This window comes from Eucalyptus grandis, chromosome 2, assembly GCF_016545825.1.
Source record: "Eucalyptus grandis isolate ANBG69807.140 chromosome 2, ASM1654582v1, whole genome shotgun sequence".
NCBI lineage: Eukaryota > Viridiplantae > Streptophyta > Magnoliopsida > Myrtales > Myrtaceae > Eucalyptus > Eucalyptus grandis.
The window spans coordinates 5499597-5524368 of NC_052613.1; the positions used below are offsets into that span (position 1 = coordinate 5499597).

The 24772-nt window shown below is 41.6% G+C and overlaps 6 protein-coding genes across 6 annotated transcripts; 1 reads left to right on the forward strand and 5 right to left on the reverse strand.

Moving 5' to 3' along the window:
- Positions 1 to 252: 252 nt before the first annotated feature.
- LOC104419465 (disease resistance protein SUMM2) lies at positions 253 to 6434 on the reverse strand. The gene is made up of 6 exons (XM_010031158.3): positions 6296 to 6434; positions 5242 to 5974; positions 4693 to 5142; positions 4107 to 4346; positions 867 to 3997; positions 253 to 539 (listed from the first exon to the last, which is right to left on the reverse strand). The coding sequence occupies exons 2-5, from the start codon at positions 5957 to 5959 to the stop codon at positions 1485 to 1487; spliced, it is 3921 nt and encodes a 1306-aa protein (XP_010029460.2). The 5' UTR covers positions 5960 to 5974; positions 6296 to 6434; the 3' UTR covers positions 253 to 539; positions 867 to 1484.
- A 3163-nt stretch (positions 6435 to 9597) lies between these two features.
- On the reverse strand, positions 9598 to 10637 carry LOC104419485 (pectinesterase 3). The gene has a single exon (XM_010031169.3). The coding sequence runs from the start codon at positions 10432 to 10434 to the stop codon at positions 9607 to 9609; it is 828 nt and encodes a 275-aa protein (XP_010029471.2). The 5' UTR covers positions 10435 to 10637; the 3' UTR covers positions 9598 to 9606.
- A 137-nt stretch (positions 10638 to 10774) lies between these two features.
- Positions 10775 to 13185, reverse strand: LOC104419498 (40S ribosomal protein S9-2). The gene is made up of 3 exons (XM_010031175.3): positions 13029 to 13185; positions 11841 to 12222; positions 10775 to 11208 (listed from the first exon to the last, which is right to left on the reverse strand). The coding sequence occupies exons 1-3, from the start codon at positions 13054 to 13056 to the stop codon at positions 11025 to 11027; spliced, it is 594 nt and encodes a 197-aa protein (XP_010029477.2). The 5' UTR covers positions 13057 to 13185; the 3' UTR covers positions 10775 to 11024.
- Positions 13186 to 14028: 843 nt separating this feature from the next.
- LOC104419518 (microtubule-associated protein RP/EB family member 1A) lies at positions 14029 to 18150 on the forward strand. Its single transcript, XM_010031227.3, has 9 exons — positions 14029 to 14233; positions 14442 to 14619; positions 15765 to 15833; positions 15922 to 16008; positions 16686 to 16792; positions 16913 to 17055; positions 17148 to 17224; positions 17585 to 17698; positions 17831 to 18150. Exons 2-9 carry the CDS (start codon positions 14512 to 14514, stop codon positions 17927 to 17929), a joined length of 804 nt encoding a protein of 267 aa, XP_010029529.2. The 5' UTR covers positions 14029 to 14233; positions 14442 to 14511; the 3' UTR covers positions 17930 to 18150.
- Positions 18151 to 18532: 382 nt separating this feature from the next.
- Positions 18533 to 20918, reverse strand: LOC104419507 (HVA22-like protein a). The gene is made up of 5 exons (XM_010031187.3): positions 20668 to 20918; positions 20338 to 20364; positions 20098 to 20220; positions 19034 to 19277; positions 18533 to 18859 (listed from the first exon to the last, which is right to left on the reverse strand). The coding sequence occupies exons 1-5, from the start codon at positions 20727 to 20729 to the stop codon at positions 18779 to 18781; spliced, it is 537 nt and encodes a 178-aa protein (XP_010029489.2). The 5' UTR covers positions 20730 to 20918; the 3' UTR covers positions 18533 to 18778.
- Positions 20919 to 21702: 784 nt separating this feature from the next.
- LOC104419544 (transcription factor bHLH47) lies at positions 21703 to 24752 on the reverse strand. Its single transcript, XM_010031240.3, has 5 exons — positions 24592 to 24752; positions 24103 to 24202; positions 23057 to 23175; positions 22771 to 22898; positions 21703 to 22416 (listed from the first exon to the last, which is right to left on the reverse strand). Exons 2-5 carry the CDS (start codon positions 24174 to 24176, stop codon positions 22009 to 22011), a joined length of 729 nt encoding a protein of 242 aa, XP_010029542.2. The 5' UTR covers positions 24177 to 24202; positions 24592 to 24752; the 3' UTR covers positions 21703 to 22008.
- Positions 24753 to 24772: the final 20 nt, after the last annotated feature.

Here is a 24772-nt window from a genome sequence, read left to right on the forward strand (position 1 = left end):
CAACATGCCTCTGATCACGAATGCGATGGAATGAATGCACGAACCGTGCGGGGTCGGTGATTTCGGTTAGGGAACGAATTCCACCATTATTGGCAAATTTGGTCCCTGAATTTTTTCATGAAATGTAATGACAATCCAATCACATAAATTGAGATGTCGCTTGCTGATGGAGTTACAGACGGGGAATTAAGAAACCTAACACGAACTCAGATTCAACGTCAATATACATGAATCTATTGAATAAGCCATATCCAATCTATTGAATTATGGATCGGAGTTGTTAGCTCACAATGCCCTGTGAGGGCAAAGCAAACTTTGATCCTTTAATTTAGCTACAATGACTAAATTCGCTCAAGCTGCCTCGCCCAGCTGCCCAGGGTTTCCTCCCAGAAGGCAGGATCAGGCGCGCACCTTCAGCACCTACTGCCCGCACTCCTTTGCCCAGGTTCAGCCCTGCCCGCCCGACATCTCCAAGTTCCACTGCCCCGTAAAGGACTCCGCCGGTACGACATGTGAAGAAAAGTAATTCATATGGGAACCTGAAAGTTTGCAGGAAAGCATGCTCAAGGAATTAAAATAGCAGCTGAAGGCCTTTCAGTAGGACTTAAGCCATTGCTGGATATACGATTCAATTTGATTCTGATTCTAATTCTGATTACGGACTAATTGATTCAATCAATTGGTAAGATTAGATATTTAGAACGTAAAATATTAAAACGTTATCTTGTATATTTTTTCCTATTTTATCTTTTTAGTATTATGAATAGGCTTATGTACATGTGCAAAACATGTAGCAATACAATCCATAGTTCCTTCAATATTTTTCATTTCTATAAAAAATGAAGGTAATTGTATCGATAACTCACGAGATTCGTGCCGGCCTCGTAGAATACAGTTACCCCAGCGGAAATGGAGATGAGATTGAAGAAGAGCCTGAGCATTGGGATGATCCCATATCAGCGTCTTCCACTTTTCCTCACCTTCCACCTCAATATGTGGAAGGTCCTCAATATCAATGAATCGCAATTGCAAAGGGATCCTGTTCAACTCTGGGCATTTGATCACCATCAAATTTTCCATGGAATCGCAAGTTATTGGGACTTTGCATATGTTCTTCAGCTGGGGTAGATCCTGTAGCCACAAATGCTTCAATTTTGGAAGCATAACAACTCCTTCTTGGTCTTGTCCCGCTCCGCTTATCATCTCCACCATTCTTTTGCAGCCTAAGGCATCGACACGTTGAAGATTTCGAAGATGGAACAGCCACTCATGCAAAAACAGCTTTCTCATGTTATGGCAATTTCTTACCGAAAGCCATTCCAAAGAAATCCCTTCAACCGGCATGTATGGGGGAGGACCTCTGATAATCTCCTCCATGCTCTCACAATAGAATAATATGATATCTCGCAGATTGGGGAAGTGGGGCAGCCACTCAGATTCTACCACTCTCTTCATTTTATCACACCCTGAAACATAAATCTCTTCTAGACTAGGAGGTCTGGGGCAGGTTGCGGTGGTGGTGATGCTATCCCCACCATTTCCTCACAATTATGTATTGCAATCTCTCGTAAATGTGGAAGGTAGAATTTAGGCCCGTGCCCAAAGAGATACTTCAGTTTCGGACATTTCCTTATTATCAAAACCCTAAGGCTTGGGAAGAGGAGAGGGGTTGGGGCTGGGGCAGGAGAGTCACGGATGTTGATTATTTCTTCATCTTGTCCTCCATTGAGCACCCACAAGTTTTTCAATTTGACTATTATTAGCTTCTCAAGGTTTTCAAGCAAACTCACGTTAGACAAATTTGTTGTACCATCGCAATCGATTACTCTCAATACCTGCACATCTTGAGGAATCAAAATACAAACGCCACTGCCATTAATTTCCCCTCCCACGCTCACAATAGCTTGACTCCTCGTTGCAATGTCGACACCCCTCTCACAATTCTCAAATTGAGCATCATCATTTACTTTCATATAATCCTTCAATTCTTCTTGATGCACGTTGAGATTGTAATACCGAGGGTTATTTCTCTTCTCAAAAGCTACCCTCACAAACTTGTTGAAATCATCCACATCTTCAAAGTAGCATTCAAGGGTCTCCAACGCCCACAAATTTGTAATGTCTTCTCCATTTACTATATGAACTTTAAGATATTGCAAGTTTCGCAAAGCCCCCAATGTTCCTTTGGGTAATCTATCTATGCGTGTATGAGATAGGTCAAGGTATCTCAAATTCACCAGCATTTCGAGACCCTCGAGCGCTTCAACCCTAACAGAATAACAAATATCCAACTTTCTCAAAGATTTGAGCTTCCCTAAAAAAGGAATACGGCGCAAGCCCGGACAATATTGAAGCAATAGTGCTCTCAAGTTTACCAAGTCTGAAATGGAATTTGGAAGTTCTTTGAGGCAACATCCACTCAAGTTTAGAACCTTTAGCCCCAATAATTGTATGAAGAAAGAATCAGGGATGACCTCACAGAACAAGCTTCCATTCAATAGAAAAGTCGATAGTTTAGGACAATTTGGTGACATGTTCAAGGGAAATTCTTCAATATTATTCTCCATCAGAGAAATTTTCTCCAAAGCATCCGTCCAATATTCTTCAGATGGTATCCTCCTCAACCCTTTTCTCGCTTTTACAATCGAAGTCACACTCATGATGTGTAATGCCATGTCTCTAATCAAATCGTGCATCTTCATCATGCTCCCATGAACTTCCAATAGGCAAACATTTACTAGTTTGTTCAGTATGGTGAGGCCTCTAATGTATTGTTTCTCCCTCGTATTCAATCGACCAATCAATCCTTGATCAATAAAGAATTCTATCAACTTGAACTTGTCAATCAATTCATCTTCTGGATAAAGTGCACAAGATAAGAAACACTGTTGAATTTCATGATTACCAAGGCACTTGTAACTGAATTCCAATTTCATTAAGACTTGCGTTTCCATATCCGTTTTCCCCATATCTGATTCTCTTAATTTCTCCAAGTAATCCTTCCATTCAAACACATCGGTCACTCCTCGCATGCTCCTTGCCATTGTGATGATTGCAAGCGGCAAGCCTGCACATTCTCGAACAATGGACTCCACAACTGGTCTAGTTTCCAAATTAAGGGTCACTTCGGATCCAAGCTCCTCCAAAAATAAGCTCTCAGCTTCTATATGAGATAAAGGTTCTATTTTTATCATTTCTTGACACTGCATTTGGCGGCATACCTCGAAGGATCGAGTGGTTAAGACCAACTTGATATTATCTGCTTTATCTGGGATTCCCACCTCTTTAAGATCAAAGTGTTTCCACATGTCATCAAGGATTACTATAAATTTGCCACTTTCCATTAAACAATTGCACAACTTTGTTGCTCGTTTCCTCATATCCTTTTCTTGTTGTATGTCCAAACCTAGTCCCTCCCCAATGGCGTCTTGCAACCTTTGTGTGTTGAAATCTTGTGACACAGTGATCCATAACACTTTGCCATCATTTGTTTTTTCAAGGAGTCTATTATGTGTGTGCACCATAATAGTCGTTTTACCAACACCCCCCATTCCATAAATGCCAAGTCGGGATATTTGATTTCCTACTAGATACTCTAAAATCTTCATAGTATTTATTTGAAATGCCTCTCCCACCATATTTTCTTCTAGCAATTTACTGGCTTTGGTCTCTCTCGCCTTCAATAGTCCTTTGCCTTGTATCCTAATGTCTTCTGCCTCTCGCATTAGTATATCCACCTGTTGATGTGGTGGCAAACAATCCTCGCTTGCTGCTTCAGTACAATCAATTCTAAGCTTCTCCACATTCGCCAACCAATTCGCAACTTCCATTCTCAGCTTCTTTAGACATAGAGACGCAGCAAAATTTAACTCATCCCTTACGTCGACTTCTTTTCTATAGAGTAGTTCTAGTTTTCTTTTCAAAGCTTTATTCTCTTCAAAGTTGCTCCCTGTGTTTGGATGGTACGTTATAGGCACCCCCTCATTCATATCTAATTCTGCAATTTAAAATTTCCATCGGTTAGAGTCTCATGATAGCATTCTTGCGGCCCCATAATAATGTAACTGGTGATACATGAGGATTAATTTTTGTATAAAATTATAGACCTGGTAATGACGATTGGCCTAGTAAGCCTGTTCCACGAGGTAGGATCTGAGAAGGTGGAGGAGCGTTATTTGGGGCTTGTGATAATGATGGAATACATGGATCCATGTCCATCAGAGTTTCTGACTGACATGTGACTAATTGGCTTTTCCATGATGATGGTGGCATGGTTGGATTCTGCTGCGCTGTCTCCAGATTGATGTATTGATGTAGAATATTTCGACGTTGAGGCGGCACCGAAGCTGCTAGCGATAAAATATTCAATTGTAAGATCAATCAACAATTGGACTTTTGAATCAAGCCATCGTTACAGATAAAACAACATCTAAAACTTGATCACACAAAATATATACAATGAAAATCAACATCTGCGGAAGTTAAATATTTTGATGAAAGAAACGGTGCAATAAAAAGGAAGTGATTTTGGACATATGGAACATGCAATGATGCTCGACGTATACATGATTGGAGACCCTTGTTGATATCTTGTCTGAAAACGCATCATATGTTAGATTTTGATAAAATAATCTAGGGATATTTGAGGATCTAACGGAACCACGGTAGCAATGTAAATAAATCCAGACGCACCTTGTGATGATGATGGGCCAATTGTATTTGTTGTCGGCTCTAGAACTAGCGAATCAACGAAATTTGAATGCTGTGATGCAATTGAGGGATCTGCGTCCATCGGAGTTAGAGAAGGAAACCGACGGACATCATTCCCATCTTTCTTGTCACACCTTGGGGGAAGCTGACCAGGGTGTTGGACAGTGTCAATCGGACTTGCATTGCTGCATACAGGATCCACTTCCACTTCACACGGTTGACCACAACCCCGCCAACGATTTGCGCCGTCCACATCAGGGAATGAATCAATTTGTAATGATGATACCACTGTCGGATCGTGCAGCTCATTCGTTTGTATTTCCTCGAAATTGTTTACAATTTCATCACGAGATCCATGAAAATTCTCCAGCAGAGAGTGGTGATTATTTGACCAATTTGTTGAATGTAGCAGCGAATCTGGAGTGATTCCATCTGCAAATTGTTCGTCAAAGCTTAGATATTGTTCCTTTGAATATTAGGGAATGCTGGTCGTAGTTATGTTAATGAGTAGAGGAATGGGTAAAACATCACCTCCAATGAACTCCTGCAGCTCATTTGACATACTGTTGCGAAGGACCTGATCATTTGGGAATGATGATAGCCCTATTGAATTTTGTTGTTCCCTCCCTGATTCAAGATGAGTTGGTAGCTGTGGAAGCGCCGGTAGCTCACTTAGATCAAGAGAACATAAAGTCGGCCAGTCCATTGGAAGTTGCTGGACAGACGAAGCAATTTCACTTCCATATGTTGCATCCAACCTATGGTTCGATAGATCGGGTTGCTGGGAGGTATCTAGACTATCCAGAGACATATCACTAGTAGGCAAATACACTTGATCCTGAGGGCATGCTGAAGGAGTACCAATTCCAGTCCACCTATAGCAAGATGGTTGCTGCGGCGCGCACCAGGGTTGATTCGAGTTCTGCGTGTCGTTGGGATTCCATGCATCGTCACTTGGGAGTACACTTTGACTTGCGCCAAAAACTGTTCTTTCCATTCCTTCGTCCGATGTGCCTCCCGTGCTTTTATCCAACCCGCTGCCTTTACCATTAAATGTCTCCAAGGCTTCTGCTCTCACTGGATCTTTAACTTTCTCGCAAGCTTTGATACCATGGTCTGGAATTCCAGCGAGGTGCGCCCGGATCCTTGGAGTACTTCCGGCAAACTCGTTGCCACAAAACTTGCACCTCCACCTTCTGTTCTGCAAATCGTCCACATACTCACGAAATCGATCTCGCTCTTTAGGCATTCTTTTTGCTATTACCTACAAAGAGGACATGAGATGAAAGACAGAAAATGCCACGCAAAAGCACAGAACTGTTAAAAACAGACAAAATCAATAAAACAAGATGCATATAGAAACGTAAAGGACTCCAAAGTTATGTTAACAGTTAGCTGGCCAGATAGACTTGATATCAAGGCAAAATCCTCGAATCCTCTTAACAGAGCCAAACCACCTGAGTTGTGTATGCCCAAAGTACAGAGATCTCTCTCCTTATTTCACCAGGATCAAAAGCGAAGCTAGAGAGAGAAACGCTAGATCTACACAGCGGAAATTAACAAAAGAAAATTAGATTATATTTACCGAAAAAAGGAAGGAAAACTTCTGGATTATCTGAGCAGGAGAACACGCCTTGAAAGGAGAATCTCAAGCAGCCCAGTGGATCCAGAGGAGCATCAAGAGTGCCAGGTAATTGTCGTCGAAAGGAGTGGGTGGTTCTACTTAAGAAAACGCGTTCACCTTTGACCCTATTTCAGCTTTGGCTGTAGGAACACAATGTGCAGCCAAGAATTTTTGAGCCTACTTATCATTTTTTTCCCCACCCGAAATAGTACAAATTACATAAAGATTTTTTAAAAACAGTGAACCAAATGAGGTGGAAAGCTATTATTGAACGTTAAAATATGGTTCACTTAATTGCCAAACTCTCTCGACTTTGCAAAGAAAATGAAAAATCAAAAACAAAACTTATCTAAAAAGGCTACCGCGCTAGTGGGAAAAAAGAGCAAAGCCATAAATATTGTCTCAAATTTAGAACTTTACCTACACTAATCACTTATGCCCATATAAAAAAGGCTTTTTCGTTTACAAATCCGAACAAAACGGCTTAGATTGCAATGTCAATGTCTAAGGAAATTCTACGGTCTAGTCTAACAATTCACGAGACCGGTTTCATACTCAATTTGGATTGTTGATAAAAAAGAAAAACAAATTCCGCCCAAAGAATGATTTTAAAAAGAAATATTAACTTATTAATATTTAAGAAATATTATTATTGACGTCTAAATTTTTTACTCAAAGGCCTTATTCTTTAGCGATCAAATCCGTTGATAATTTGACTCCTAATAAAAATACATTTGTAATACCGCATCCTCAATCTCTATTGCGTTCTACATTCTTCCGCGTTCAATATTGTAGTTATTTTCTAATTGTTGACACCCAAAAATACCCATACGGGTATGTGCCAGGCACAAGGGACAAAAAGCTTTGAAAGAGTCATCGCAACCATATATGGGCCATAATTTACATTAGCATGGCCCATAAGTATTTTAAAAAAAAAAAAGGATAATTAAGGATTTTGAGGAATTTTGGGTTGACCTTCGATAGACCAAGACATGTGATATCATGATGAAGTAACAGGGCACCACGCATTGAAGCCAAAGATCAATGATGAATATGCAACCTTGGCAATAAAGATAGGCAGGAACAGGTTAAAAGGCGCCAAATTTGAAAGATGAGCGATTAATACTTGTTGAGTAAGCCATGACATAATTGTCGAACAAGCATGGATAAGGCGGTTCAACTTGAAACGTGGAGCGACTCTTGAGAAGGAAGTAACTAATCATTGACAATTACCAAGTTAGCCTATATATACCACAAGCCATCTAATAGAGAGCCCTTTGGGAACAAAATACAAAATTACTCTATATTGCCTTTATCTTTACTTAACCTTAGCCTAGTTGTAGCTTAAAATTTCCATCGTAGATTCAACTCTTGCGAGTGTCTATCTCAGGAGATGCTGTCAATTAGATTATAGTACTAACCCATTGTCCAGTGTCGCCAATTAAATTCCGGCATTGTGTCCTCATCCTTATCTAGAGACGGTGTTCATTAAATGTCACTTTGATCCAGCGATGTTGATTAGATTCTAATATTGTATTCGCATATGCATCTAAAAGCAGTGTGTACTAGATGTTATTATCATTGTCCAATGTCGTCGATTAGATTCCGACGTTATGTCCTCATATCCATTTTAGACTGTGGTGTTCATCAACATCCAACATCATTGCTTTGGGGTGATCGATACGACAATTAATCAAATTGGAAAGGTTGCCATAGACTATGTTAAGCTATTGAAGCATGGAGACTCACACTATCGCTGCAAGTCTCCGAAGGGTACTTCTCTTGGACGATTGTGTGCCTTGATTAAGAAGTGGAGTGGCAGTTTGGCTTTACTTGGGAACATATTAGGCAGCACATGGCCAGGCTATCGACCTGAATACTCCGACGATCTTGATTTGTGGGTGCCCTCATGTTGGCAAGAGCTCTTTCATGAACAAGATCACAAGGGCCGATGTTGATGTGCAACCATATGCTTTCGCAACACAATCAATCTTTGCTGGTCATACTGACTATAAGTATCTCTAGCTTTCTTCTTTGTAGGTTGGTGGCTGGCTTTCATTGAAACGAACCCATTTCTTCGGCCTCCCCAGATCGTCCGTGCAATAGCAATGAAACAGAGGCCAAGAACACGGACTGTCGTTTGCCAAGGGATTCTAAGGCCGGCAAAGTGTGTCCACTGCTCGCATGCTGCAAGCACGCGTATCACAAAGCTTGTGTTGGACCATGGTTTTTGGAGAAATGACAATGCTCGATATGTAGCGCAAGTCCAGGTGGGCAAACCATTGGTCGCCCAGGTCAATGAACCAGCACCATGGGTCGATGAACCAGTGCCACAGGTTCTGCAAGTTCTTCTCATAGTTTCACTGAGGGCTGGAGCACACTGTGGATGAATTTCATGACCAAAAATAGCCAGTAATTTCAGTCACCGTCTGGTGTTGGTTACTTTGAATCACGCCATATCATCTTGGAGATTATTCAATGTGCTTTTTGGTTTGGCTACAAAATCATCATGCCTGGCCAAAGATCAGGTTCATAAAAAGGAATGTCTAAGACACAATCACTTGTCAAGGCAAAGAATCACTAACAGAGAGTAAACCGCAACCTCTGTCCCTAGCCAGGCCTCATCCGGTTGCTTGAAGAGGCACAGACGACAAAGGACACCGCCGTGGCAGCTACAACAAATGAAATCGATCTGTGCCATCATAGCCCATCTTGGTTGGACAGCCATCCCGTGCCGAGTGGCAGGATTAAAAAAGTATGCTTCACATCTAAGGGAATACTAAGGGAACCATTACACAGAGAAAGAATGGACCGAAAAGCATTCTCAAGGACTTCATTTCGGTTGCTCCTCTGCTAAAAATCATGCTATTAGGACAAGTGATAAGCCAGCAGCAAAGCAAGAAAACTAAAGCTGCTTCCAAACAAGAGATGTACTGCTCTTTCACAGGCCTCATGGAGTTTAGTATGTACAATCTACTGAGCATCTAGCAGAGTTTTATGTAAATCGAAACAAGTTTTTGCATACTATGGAAGTTACGGATCAAGCACTATAAACTTCACAAAGGCACTCTTACAGATAAATGAATCATTGCCATTGGGAAGTGATCATCCTCCTATAGATGGAAACCTCCCACAATTCGAAATTCACATAATACTTGCAGACCAATTCGACACCCACTTGAGTTTCTATACCGGGACCAACACACCAGTCCACAACAGTCAATCCGCAGTTCTGCATCAATGCATCCTCTGACACTCGATTTCAAGAAAGATCAATGCATACCCATGTCGAACTTATCGAGAATGGCGCTCATCTGAGCACAAATCGCCAAGCTGTTGCTCATGAACTCCCTCGGCCTGGTGAACCGATCCCTGACCTCATCAAGAACCGTCGACCCCATCTCCTGCAACCCCTCCAGGCACGTTTCTTGATCCGTCATGGCCGCGCTCACCCACGTCTGGATGTTGCTGATCTTGAGCTCCGTCAAGGCCATCTGTCCCGGCCCTGCGTCCATAGCCGCCACCGAGTCGTTGAGCCGGCTCTTCGCGTCCTCCAGCTGCTCGGCGCAGTCCCCGAGAGCGCCCTTGGAGCCCGCGTCGTTCGAGTTCTTGACCAGGTCCCGCACGAACAGGGAGGCGTTGGACACCTCGTCGACGCACACCCGGAGGGAGAGCTCGAAGATGGCTCCTGGGTCGGGCTTGACGGAGCTGTTGAGGGAGGATATGCTCGCGAAGCACGAGTCTTGGTGCTGGGTCACGCTGCAGACTGCCCGGATCGACTGGGCCGAGCTGGATCTGAGCGACTGCGCCTGCGATTCCTCGGCGTTCGACTCCCGGATGAGGGCTCCGACGAGGAAGCCGAGAGCTATGGTCAGCAGAACGATCGACGAGACGGTGAAGGCGACTATCAGAGGTCTCTTGGTGGCTCTGTGGTGCTGCGAAATCGGAGCTTCGGGGCTGTTCAGTTTGCCGTAGCCCTTCAAGACGTTGATGGATTCCATGCTCGTGTCGCTAGTTTCTTCTCTCTTTGCTTGTGCAGGAGGCGAAGAAGATGAGGGAGATGGACGTTGGAAGAGGCTCGTGAACAAGCGTTTTGACATCTTCCGAGCTGACACATTCCGGACATCAAATCCACGATTGATTTTCTATAGTTTATCATCCGTCCAAACCACAAAGTCAAGGGCCTACCTACGACCCTACACAAATCAACGTGCAAGAGCTTGCCCATCCAACGTTCTAAATTGAGTTAGAATTCCGAATTCTTCCTGCAATTCACTTCTAGACCGACCCGGCATTCAAAATTTCCAAATCCATCCACGGTAATTTACTAAAGGTCATTGGGTAGTTTTAGCATTTCCAATCCTATGATACCTTACAGTCAAGATCGAATATTTAGCCGCGTTTGGGAGCTTTTACGAACACCTGAGTTATCAATTCAACTACGGCAATTGGCAAAACTTGAAGTTATGACCAGTGGCCGAGAATAGTCACCTCGAAACCAAATTATACAAATACCCTGACCATGTTCCAAAAGGATGAAATGCTGTCATAATGCAAGCGAGTCCGTACCCGAGTAGAACTGCGAAAAGTTCCAAAATTAAATTATACTGCAACGTCAACACCGAAAAAGAATAAAAATTGGCCCATGTAATGACAGCTAGCATTGGATAACAAGAACCCGTCCAATGATCTAATCCTCGTCCTCTTCATCTCCATCGCCACCAGAAGCCTTCTTAGCAGCAGCCTTGGTATTCTTTCGCTTCACTCTTCCAGGTCGCCCTCCTCCGAATGGGCTCGTAAGTGAGAAGTCGATGTGCTTTTGCGAATCAACCCTCACCATGAAAGATGGGATGTTCACGACTTGCCTCCCAACCCTGCCAAGTTAGAAGCAAGATCAAATCAGTACATCGACCATGATCTAAGACAGCAATGTTATTTGGTAGCATGAGGTGAACACACAAGCAGCTAGCTTTTGATTCAGATTTCACAGGACTTAGAGAAATGCAAGGAATCTGTTACTTTGATTGATCAACACATGGGAAACTGAATGTTCAAACTGCTACTCTCACAGTCTCACCCTCCTCCTGACTATAGAAACTTATCAAAATTTCACACCTCATGTTGCATGATATTACTAAGAATTATGAATGACACCAGAATGAAAGAGACTCACCATAACCCAGACTCACAGCCTTTAAACCACTAAGACTAATCCATTTTCCAATTTCCATTACAGAAACTTCTCCACTGCCCATTGCATAATCTAATCTTTCCAAGAAGATACTTATATGGCTCATCTAATATTCAACTCAAATGAACTAGATGCTCCAACTGTTAACTACAAAAAACCCAACACAAAATTACTGTATCATATGAGACCTCTAAGAAATAAACATCCAAAGCTGCTATTCCTCCATACACAAAGCATCAGTGTACAAAACAGGCCCTGCACATGCATCTACATCTGTGATACACCACGAGCCAATTTTAACTTTAAAAATCTAACCTGATATGTCTCTGCCTGATGAGCACCCTGGCATGGTGGATTGATTTTGCCATTCCAGACTTGAAGACAAGTGTCTGCAGGCGACGCTCCAGGAAGTTTTCAACAGTCAAGGCTAAGACGTAATCAAGCTTGTTCTGACTTTCGTCCAGCAAACCATAGCGATTCATCCTCCGAAGAAGAGCCTCACCCTCAAAGATTCGACGGGGGTTCTTCTCATCAAGAGTCAAAAGCATCCTTGCGTTGTTGCGGATACGGCTCAGAACATACTGAACTCTCCAGAGTTCTCTCTTGCATCTAAGGCCATATTCTCCCACCAGCTTCAGCTCAGCATCCAATCGCTCCTTCTCATAAGGGCGACGGGGCTTCTTAAATGTCTTCCCATCTGAAGTCAAAACAAATGAAGATGTAAAGAGTTTCCTAGAAATCACTCACTCATTGTCAACCACAGAGATGCTGCATATCTAGGTGACTGACGACATATCTTACTAGTCTACTGCAGCAGGAACATAAAGGAGATATGTAAAGTACAAGTTCCCATCATTTCCATCCTAGTCCATGGAAATAAAGTTCTTTACAATTGAGTAGAACCGTTTTCCACTTTCAACTAAGTAGCATTCTAAGCACGTGCTAGCTCCAATCCATCATCTGAAGCTATGGATACCGAACTCAGGACTCAATTTGGTGTTGCAAATGTGAACTAATTCAAGCAATTCCTTTTATCAGAATCTTTGCAGTTGCTCCAATGAGCAGATACCGCTAAACGTAAAGACCAACTGGATCCAACCGTGAGAAGATCGGAGACCCACAAAACAGAGCATGTGCAATAGTCTTCAATTCAACCTCATCACTTGGTCAGCCGAAAACCCTTTTTTGCTCGCTACATTTTTCATCTAGAGGGGTGAACGAAAATGCGAAATGAAAACGCTTCAAACCACCCCAACCCCCGAAAGACAAAAGACAAGACAAAAGATCTCCTTGTCGATCTATCCCAAACCAAACAGATCGCGCGATATACACAACTCATCATAGGACCCGAAACACCAACGCCTTCAGAACCGCATCGGATCACACATCTCCAACATCCCAAGAACGAAGAGGCATGCATTCAAGAACATGCGGACACCCACCAGAGGTTACACAAGCTACTGCCCAAAACCACAGAGACAGAGACAGAGAGGGAGACGTTACAGTTGCGATAGAAGGAGACGTGCACCATGGCTCCTCTCCGGCGAAGCTAAGCACTGCGGCTGCCCTCCGGGATCGTGGCGGCGGAAAATCAAGCCTTCTCCCCGAGAAAGATGCAATCTTTATGGCTCTTTGGGTTTCCAAGTACGCATTATAAGGGGGTAAGGAAAACCCTCAAAAACCCTAGTTCTGGATCTTCCATCAATAACAACACGTCGAAAAGGTCCCGAGGGCCCAATCCCGAGGCCCACAGGCAACCCTCTCCCGAGCTTATTGGGCCGTACTGTCATCCGAGGGCCCATTCTTGATCTTGGGCCTCTCAGGCCCACGTTTAATTCATCCGCTCTTCGAGTCAGGTCCGGCTTTTGTGGAAGGGGAAAATGACATAAATAGTCCTAAACTTTTAATTTGTACAATATGATTTATGAACTTTAATATAGTTCTTGAAATTTTAATTTATATTTAGTATGATTTATGAAATTTTGATACATATTGATTTAATTATCGAATTATATGAAAGTATTCAATGTTATTCCTAAATTTGAATTATTGAAAAATAATATCGAAGATCTTCACAAGGTTAAGAGACTAAATTGAGTATATATTAAAAACCTAAGAATCATATCATATTATACATTGAATCAAAATTTATGCACCATTTAAGTTATTATCCCTTTTGTGTCAAGTTTCAAAAGCTAATGAAAAGAAATCTCATCATTAAAGTGAGACCACGAGAGTTACAGCCCCCGACCCAATCCTCTTACCAAATTCATCTATCCGATCCTGATTCGATTTTGATGTGTGACCATCGCATGTGGGCTGAAGAAGTTACGATCACGTACGATTCATCGATCAATCATGTTGGAAGTTAGGCCGAAGAGCGGATTCACGAGCCGTCCCAATCATCTGACGCGACAAACAGTGACGCACGCTCGCCTCCTGTCGCCGTCGATGTCTCCATCTCGATTCCTATATCGGGCCTAAACGGGATAATCCCCGTTTTGGAATAAAAATCCGAGCTTGATATGAACCCATATCTTGAATTTCCCTCTGTTTTTTCGAACGCGGAAAGCTTCCCACGCTCGTTTCGCATTTAATTTTCTTCGTCATCGCCCTCGTTTCGATCCGAGCCAACCCAAATCCGGTTTCAGATTTTCTGTACGTTCGGAGGAAAACGAAAAGAATCCTTCTTGTCTTCCGGGGCGACGGTGTCTTGCTCTCTCTCTCTCTCTACCCTTTTCGGTTTCGCATCTCTCTCTTCATTTTCTTCGTTTTCGCCGTTGTTTTTGACACCCGGAATCAAGAACTCGAGGACCCATCATCGGGTTCTCGTCCGTTACGTAGTCTGCGAGTTTATACGGGTCTCTGAGGCCCTCGTGGGTCGGAAAATCTTTGAAATATTTGTGGTGGCAGCAGCTTGGTTCGGGAATAGGCAGGAAGAGGAGTTTTTCTCTTTGGGTTTGGTTCCTGTGGGAGGCCAAACGGGATGGCGACTACTATCGGGATGATGGACAGCGCTTACTTCGTGGGGAGGAACGAGATTCTGACTTGGATCAACGGTAGGCTGCAGCTCAGTCTCTCTCGCATTGAAGAGGTATAACTTTGATTTCTCTCCATCTGGGTGTTGATACGGCATGTGGGTTGTTTGAATTTGAGTTATTTTTTTCCGCCCATTTTCACAAATTGATGGTGAGGTTTTATCCTTCGTTAAACTATGGATATGTGGGTCAGTATGGGAACCCTCCGTTCTGTAGCTCCGAAAAGAATGGATTAGATAAGGCTTCTGTTGGAGTGTTAGATCAAACCCGTTGTTTTAAATTTTCTCTGCGTTGGCAAGGTGTAAGATGAAACATAGTCGATAGTTCAAAATTTTCACTTTTCAGCCTGGTTAGTTTCGTCTAGTTAAGAAAAATTCCAAGTAAGTTACCAGCACGAGTCTATATTTATGCACTGTATGCATGAAATGATGGCTACAGTCATTTAATCGGAGAAATTGAGAATGGTATGGGAAATGGTTCGAAGAAAATTCAAGAAAATTCTGCGATTCAAACGGAGATCACCATATGTCTGTATGACAAGTTTACAAAGTTGGTGGTGTCATGCTAAATTCGAAGATTTTCTGTATTAATGGGCTTTCTTGGCCAATCAAATTGGATACTGCAATGGTTCATTAATAATGAGATATGGGAATGTTTAGAACTGCAAATCAGGTGGTGATTTTTATTGAGAAGTGTCAATGTTGGTTGAGGTAGAAATGTGGTTCGATAATTACGGTGACAGCATCTAATTATTCTGTCACCCATTGATTTCTATGGGCAAGTCTTAGAGTCTTAGGCATAATCTTACTTCTTTTTTTTAGGTCGAAAAAATGATCTTACTTATATGCTTACTTCTGATTGCAGTTTCAGAGAAGTCATGTCAATCCAATCTGATGCCCAAAGTGTGTTAATATTTATATCGAGTGCATCAAACTATACCATATTGCACTTTCTGTGGTGATTCTTAGAATAACTGAAACAATTCATACTATTGATGACCTCCTTAAGAATTGACGTTGGTTATGTATGTTGTAAGAAATTCTAATTACTAGTTTGAATTTCTTTTATGACAGAACATCAGTCATTGTTTCTTCATCTGAAGAATATCAGCGATTGTTCACTTTTATGAATCGGTGCATTCTGTTAATTTTTTTTCAAACTTAGCTGGTCGAAATGCTTTTAATGCAACATATCTTGACAGGCTGCATCTGGCGCAGTCCAATGCCAATTGATGGACATGACCTATCCAGGAGTAGTTCCCATGCACAAGGTAATAGCACAATTCTGTTTCCTTGTTAGGTTTATTCTGTTTCACAGAATAGCCCTTTCCATTCTGACTTGATTATACTGTTTTGCAGGTGAATTTTGATGCAAAGACAGAATATGATATGATTCAAAATTACAAGGTTCTGCAGGAAGCATTTAACAAGTTGAAGATTGACAAGGTAATACGTGATATTGCATTGGATCGCAGATTCTTTTAATGTCAAAGTTTTAGTATGCTTTTACAATGCAGCGAGAACATAATTTTGATCCGTTTGAGAAAGGTAACTCAGATGTTAGTTCGTTTGGGTGCTTCTGATCCATGACCACCTCTTGACCTGCTGTGTGAATGGCTGCATTGAACATTAAGCTCTAAGGAATTTTGTGGTGAAAGATTTGCCTTTCATAGTATGAGTGTGTGTGTGAGTACAGCTTGTGATGGAAATTTTTGTAGCGCTTGATTTTTTGGCTCATTTCCTGTCAGACAACTTCAAAGCTAGAAGACCAGCTAAATGGTTTTTTTCCCCGCCAGGTTTAGCAAAAAACTGTGAGATGTTCATAGCAACTGTGTCAATTTGAAATTCATTCTGTATAAGTCAGTTGCGTTGCAATTCGTGTAATTGGTGAACTAACTAGTCTTCCAATTGTCCAAGTGGCATTGTTTCTGTTTGAGCACTTTGTTTGAAGCCTGAACTGGATTGGTATGTAAAATAAGCACTTTCGACTTGTAGCTACATGTTTGCAGAAATTGAGAAAGGCAATGTCCGTAATATAGCTGTCTTGTTGTGCTTGAGGAGCATATGTAAAAGAGAAACCACCAATTCAGATCTGTTGTTCTAATCTATGGCTTTCTTGGCAGCATATTGAAGTCAACAGGCTTGTCAAAGGCCGACCCCTGGACAATTTGGAGTTTCTACAATGGTTGAAGCGCTACTGTGATGCTGTCAATGGTGGCATAATGAATGAGTATGCAACTCCCTGTTTAGCTATGGTTGCATTCACGCTTCCTTCCAAATAATGTTTTCATTGTTTAAACTTTTGGGTGGTATTTCTTGATAAGAATCCCTTTTTGTCTCAACTCCGCAGAAACTACAATCCTGTGGAAAGACGCTCTAAGGGTGGCAGGGAAAGAGTTCCTAGGAGTTCGCAGAAGAATTCAAAATCACTGCAAGCAAACAATGCTTGTAACATAAGCTCGATGGATACAGTTGGTGTCACCAAAGCTTCTGGTTAGCTTGGCAGAAATTCAGGAGCTGTTCCAAGTTTCTCTCTCTCTCCCCCTAATTGACAATTATATAGTGAGTTGGCTGTAATTTTGTAGGGCCTCGTCAAGGGAGGATGAGTGAAACGGTGGGTGCTGCTGATTCTTCTCGGGAAATTCAAGCTTTGTCAAAAGAGGTAATCGAAATAGGATTGAGAAGTTGTTTTCTTGCCTTCATGTTTTGCTATTAAAATGTTTGCATCAAAGCAAGAAATTTGGTATGAGATTAGTAGATTGCCACATTTAGTTGTTTCCTTACATCAGAAACTTATGATGCTGATACATGCTAGTGCATTGTGTACAATCTCTGTGCGCGCTCGCTGGCATGCACACTTGTATACATGGCATGCTCATGTCGGGAGGCCGTTCCACATTTTCTTACCTTTTAAAGGATTTTGGGGATATATCCTTGTTTTTGTCCACTCATCTGGGCGGATCGTTATTCTTATATTGATTCTTCAGATGATCATATTGACTATATTTTTTACATTTTACAGGTTGCAGATCTCAAGCTATCTGTGGATTTCTTGGAAAAAGAACGGGATTTTTACTTTGCAAAATTGCGAGATATAGAGATACTTTGTCAGACTCCCGAATTGGAGGATATCCCTGTAATAGATTCAAGAACTCGTTCATTTATACTGATGAAATCTTCTTCTCCATTTCATCCTTTGGTCATTGTACTTTTATGAAGACACATCTCGTCATTCTTTTCTCTGATGAATATATGAATTTCGATACAGATGTCAATGGCCGTGAAGAAGATACTGTACGCTGCCGATGCAAAGGAATCGGTTCTTGAAGAAGCTCGGGAATACATGCGGAAATCCAATCATGACTGAACCGTGTGATGTCTTTTCATTACAGAACTAGGATATCTTTCACCATGTCGGAACATGCAGTTCAATCTCCACAATGTACTTTCAGACATTGCATGTGCCGTGAGAATAAAACTGCAAATTGTTGATGAAGATCCCAGTTAACAGCTTATCCGTACTGGTCACGCCATAACATGAATTGCGGTGATTCACAACGAAGTAAATCGATCTTTGCACATTCTATTTTTCTCATTTACACAAAATTTCGAGTTCAGGAGTTTGTGGAGACTGTTTGCCTACATTTTCTGCAAACAACTCCCCCTGGTTTGGTTTATCGGCATTACAAATATAGTTTGGATAAAGCCACAAAGATTTGTGCAGAAAGAAGCTGGCTTGCAAATATTCACAAAGTGTAACTAATAGGTTAGGAATGCACAGATTTTGGCTAAAAGAAGAAAAGGGATTCCCAACACTCCTACGATGCCTATCACAGCTCCAGGTTCAAAGAAAGCTTACAAGAAGTTGAGATCTGTCTCGCTTCCCCAAAAGTTTCAGCCCCATCCCATCCACATTAATTTGATAAGAGAAGTGAGATGCTGGGACACATGAGGCAAGAGATGGACGAGGTGAAAATAAAGCAACACAAACTTCCAACCCCAAGTACTTCATAGTTCATCTGAAGAATTTACACCATTACAAGCCCTAAATACACAGAAGCAAAAGAACAGTGACAGCAACTGCAACGGTAGAACTACTGCAAATAACAAAAGGGTGCATGTACATTATCATCGGAAAGCAGAAAGAAGTGAAATGTGGTACTGCAACACAACACACCCTGACATTGTACATCTCTGTTAGTAGGCATGACCAACTCTAGAATTTGAAGTAGAACATTATAATAATGATAGTCCTCTTCAAATCCACAAAAGCCCCCCTAGTTTCAGACTTATGAGCCTGCACGGAAAGAGAGAAGAAATTAAGTGGCTTCACAGCTATACCGAGACATCAAAATCAGATTATGAAACACAAATTTCTCAAATAATTTGGTGCTCTGGTGGTAGTCAACCAGAGACATAGGAGAGATTGCATCAAGAACTGTTTACTCTTCAGAATCTAGCTAAGTCGTACCCTATGGATGATATTTTCGAACTGTTCAGTTCCATGCTCTTCAATATACTTCTCTGCAGCTGTCAAAATGTCATCTGGCTTTTTAAAGACATCCTCCTTCCTTGGGACATACCAGATGTTAATAGTCTGAGGGTTGACAAAGACGGGCCTCACAAAATGTTCATATACATATGCAGCACCGCTGAAATATGGTATGACCAACCAGCAGGTCAAAATCAACTTTGCATATGGCCATATGGGGACCCTGCCAAAGATTCAAGAATCTGTAAAGATGTGAAGACCACAAAGCCTATGCAAAAACATGTCCTAGACATGTAACATGTGTCTTCTGTTTACTAGGAAATCCTCCATGGAACTGCAAGTCCATAATACAATCAGGAAAGGCTGAGGGAATGAAACAGATCACTTTCTATTATTTAACACGACATAAATAAACACAGCCTTGATTGGAGATTACCAGTCCCTGACAACATAATGAGAACAATGCTTACTGTTGGCGATTGCTTTTTTATTCTATAACCTTAGCAGACATTTTAATGCAAGAACACTAACCACACAATATCATTCTCAATCTTTATCTTTTTTACCAAAGTCACTCTGCTAATCAAGTAGGACGCTGATGATACCCATCTTAAGAATGCAGCAACCGGCCGAGCACATCCAGGAGGTAGAATAGTCCTATATCTAAAGCATTTGATGACACTATGACCTAGAAGATTGACAAAAGCTTCAACTACCAGGGGATTGCTACGAATCAGGTCACATCTGCATTGCCGTTGGTATTTATGACATCCCATTCCCACCTATTTGCGCATACAACTCATTCCAAAAAGTAGAATGGCTAACAGGCCTTGGAAGTATATTGCAGGCTATAAGAAAAGGTCAACCTACCCTGATTATGAGAGTCTACAATGATGTGCACTGAATACAGCTCTTGCAACACAATCCTCAAAAAACCATCTTGACATTCTTTGTAAACAGCAATTTACGTGACTTTGATGCAATAGCAACACATTGCAAACTGCAATAACTACTTCATGGACAGCAAAAGGAATGCAATTTACCATTCAAGGAGTTTGTTAAAGGTGAGCTCAAAGAGAGTGAGAAGGGAATACAGAACCCAATAGGTAAGCCACTGCTGATCATCTATAGGAGATTTAGTCTCAATTGCCCTGACGGAAGCATACCTGTAAGCAAAATGATTTTGATCAGATACAAAATCAACTAGGATTTAAACCACAATATCAAAGTAAAAGCGAAAGGAAACTAAAAATTTCAGTTAATGTGATCAGAAACCGACTTACAGAGGATACACAAGACTGATAACCGGCCTGAAACAAAACACAATGGATCCCGAATTAGTTCACCCATTAACTAAAACGCATAAAAACCACAACTTCAACAGATTCCACGTATGCCCCTTTAGCTCTATACACCAATTATCAACTTCAAGAGATTCCAAGTAAAGCCCTTCCGCTCCGTACACGAAATTACCATCTTTAGCTAGCTCACACGATCAAAACGCATCAACCCAATGGTTTTTTTTTTCTTGTTTTGCAAGAATTTTGGATTCTCCAGGAAAAGATCAAGAAAGAAATGGTGGGGAAAGCGAATGAAGGGGAAAGAAGGCGTACCCAGCAAGCACATCGAAGTTCTTCAGCACCACCTTGAGAAAGCTTCCAGCTCCCGATCCCATTATTCCCTCTCAAATGCGCGTCTTCCTCAGCGTCCTCCTCCGTCAAATTACAGCCCTTGCGTGTTGCAGAAGAGAGAAAAAGTGTAGTATTATTATAGGGTTTCAGGTAGAAATTAGTTCGAGAGATCGAGAGAGAGAGAGAGGACGGAATCCAAGCTTTAAAAAAGGCAGAGACGCAAAAGCATTGGAAGACAAAAACATGGGAGCCCCCGAAAGCAGATCGCAGGAATTCATTCGGTAAAGCGCATCACGGTTTCGGTGAGCTCAGCCGTTCGGCCAATCGCGACGCGCCACGCGGGACAATCAGTTTGACTCTGACTCCGATGGCTTCGGACAGTGGATTCGGTTGCCGGACTACGGTGCGCCCTCAACCACCGGATCTTTCGACGGCGGTGGGTTCGGACCGTTCGGTTGCGGCAGATGAGATCCCAGGAAAAAGCCCCTGGTCCCCGTCGAAACCACGAAATTGCCACTTCGCGTGTGTTCTTGATTTCATCACACGATGGTCTCCTGTCTTCTTCCGTGCGTTCTGTCTGCAGATCGGAGCTTTACGGATTTAATGATTTATGGCGATGGATGGATTCTTAATAAAGGTTCCACCTCTAGTTTGAAGATGCTATACTTTGCTCTACCATCTATCGTTATCAAACGGAATAAAGATATAAATAATTCTTGAACCTTCATAATATATATAATTTAGTTCTTGAAATTTTAATTTGATTGTTATAATATTTGAATTTTAGTCTATTCATAAACTTTTAATTTCTTCTATATAATCTGAATTTTTATATTTGTTCGATATAGTTCTGAAAAGTATGAAATATTCAATATAATCTTTTATTAATTTAAAAATACAGATCATATTGAATATTCTCATATAATTCAAAGAACTATATTATGCACGAAGATAAAATTCGAGAATTATTCGAGAATTACATTGAATAAATTATAAATTCAAGAATCAAATTGAGGCTAAAATATAAAAGTTCAGGAATCAAATTGGATCAAATTGGATATTCAGTTACAATCTAAGGACTATTTATGTCATTTTCTATTATCGACTTGCCTATGCTAACTGCGCTGAGTTGAAACTACTGTCTTGTAAGGTTTTCGAAGTGAAGCAGAGCAGAGAACCCCACAAACCCAGAAAACTGATTTGCCCTTTATCCATCATCCATGTACAGACTGCCGGTCCAAGATGCTAGAGGGGATAAAGCAGAAGGAGCAAATTCAAGAATACGATGGTACAGGTTCCTCAAGAATCTAAGAACTGGGTTTTTTACAGGCCATTGTCGGGGCCGGTTTCCTCATTGCTGCGACCGTTATCGCCGCCACAAAGCGGGAGTTCATTCCTCCAAGGGGCTTGGTCGCCGAGGAGCTGTGATGGCCACGAATCTGCAGAAGTGGGGTATCTCGGGTGTGGCTTGCTCACGTGTGGGGCGTGCACGGGATACGACGAGATATCGGGTTGAAGGGGGACAATGAACACTGCGTGCGTTTGCTGCAATGGCTGCTCCACGGTAGCCAACCCAGCAGCGTCTCCAGCAGGTTGGGTACATTCAGGAGGTGGTGCATTCAGATCAGGCTTCGACTCAGCTACCCGGGCTCTCAGCTCGCTCTGCAATTTCTCTACTTGGGCTTCTAATGCAGAATTCTCCTCTTTCAGCTCATTTTTCTCGACAGTCACCTGAACCAGCATTTCACAAAGTTATCGCCCCTAGAACTTTAAAACAAACCGATGCCAAATGAAACATCAAGAAATTTTTAGTTTGATGATCACATAGAAGAGTGAAATAGTCAAATGACAGGAACTTTCCAAAGCAGAGTCCTACGTTCACATTTGTGTTAAAAGAAAAATTGACATACAAAAACTAACAGGTATGAATGTTCTATTTATAGAGGAAATAAGTTTCAGAGTGATGGGCAAGGACACGAGACCGAGAATGGTTGACACACCAAAATTTAGGAGCCTACATTTCAGGAACAGTGGACATGCCCAAACATCAGCATCAACAGAGATTCAATAGAAGTTAGTACTTACATAGCGAGACTCAGACACAAGAGCAACATTCTCCTTTTTAAGATCCTCAATCTGGCCAAATATTTCTTTCAATAGGCGAGCAGCTTCACACAGTATTGAGGCCTTGCCATTGTTCTGCTGATTCAGTTCTGCACAAGATACTTACCACAATGAGGTCAAATCCAAACGGAGTGATTTGAGTTACTAATTAGAATAATAATATCTGAGCAGATAAACTGAAAAGGAGATAGCATCTTGCTACAACATTTAGCAGATGATATGGTCCATTAAACAAGATGATAATTACCAAGTGCATTTGCCAAATCTTGGAAAAGCTCATTCAAATGCTCACGCTTTTGTTTCTCCCGCTCGGCTTTGTGAATTCTTTTCGGTACTTTACCCTGAGTCTTTTTGCAAGGAGACGACCTGCAAAGGCAAAACAAACATTTATAAGGCCACAAAGCATAGAATGAAAATGATTCGAAACAGCGCATGTCCATGCCATGCCAAGAAAATGAATGGTCTGAGAATTTTATCAGATTGAAAACTGGATAACCCTGTCCATTTTTACTAGATGTACACAGCAAAACAGTCTGAAGCCCTAAGGAACAATCAGTAAAACAAGCACTTAAAAGATTCATGTTTAAAAGATAATGCTGATCTTCCATCTAGGATTACCATTTCAAGTAAAAGCGCACGTGTCAGTTAGACTTAATGTCTACAAAAGAAACATTAAAGCCAACTCCAGATATAGAAAGCCAAGACTTGTACCGTTTCTACACTTTACCATAAAAAATTCAAGATCAAGTTATAATTGTTAATTGCTAAATTCAGGCATAACCAAACTTCTCGAACATTTTTTCCCATATAAATTGGTTGGCATATCTGTAATGATACAAGCAACTAGTAAATTAAGCCTATACACACCACATCTCAACTAACACTTACCACCAGTTGATTACAATGATGCACTAATTCAGTTAACAGAAGCCTAAAGCTCCATTAAACTTATGCACTATGTGGATCTAATGATATTTTGAACCATTCAGCTTACGGTCCTTATGTCTGACACAAGCAAAATGACCTTGTCAATCTCATTAACTATGCAGGCTTCCATCGTAGTTTGAAGCTAATAAGCTCAACTTTAGGAACCATTAGGCAAACTGACACTTGTTCTCAGTCAATGTTCATTATGTTGAACGAAAGTGCATGCCATCTGCTCAACTCAAGGTTCATCGGCGTGATTACTTGCATTCCACACACCAATTACACGCAGTATGGACTCCATGAACTCAGAGATGCACAGCAGTCACAGCAACCATGATCAACCAAAACGGCCAAATGGGAACTAACCTTCCTGCCGATAGCGATGCCTCCGCTGCCCCGTTGGAATTGTCGCCGGATGACGTGGTCGCCTCCGAAACCATGGTTGCCGTGGTGCTAACGCAAATCACTGAAGAAACCAAACGAGGCCGATCAAACTTCTATTTCATTTGCCCAACAATATGCAGGCACTAGCCAATTCCACAACTAATCTACAAAATTTGACCTTCTTCTTCTGCAACCAAACACAGAACTACCCAGGTCCTATGGCACAGAACCCAAATATTCATTCATAGCCCAGAAAACAAAAAGAGATCTTTCGACCAGAACCGAATCGGGAAACCATCAAATTAAATCCCCAGACAAACAAAGCACCAAGATCAAGCCTAGGAAGACAAGAAAATCAAGAATCACAGAAACCGGAGCAAGAAAAGAAAAGAAATCTCAACAGGCAAAGCAGAGATCCAAAATCAAACCAAACTAACTGCTAATGGAGATAAACAGCGTGAATTGATCTACCTGGAAAAAGGGCAGATTCCCAGGACAACACCCAAACGATGAATCGGGACAATTCCCTAAGAAAGGCAGAAAATTTCAAGAAATTCTAGGGTTGGAGAGAGAGAAGAGAGAGAGAGAGAAGGCATATATGATTGAAGGAGTAGGTATGAGAGAGAAAGAAAGAGCGAGAGAAGAGAGAGAG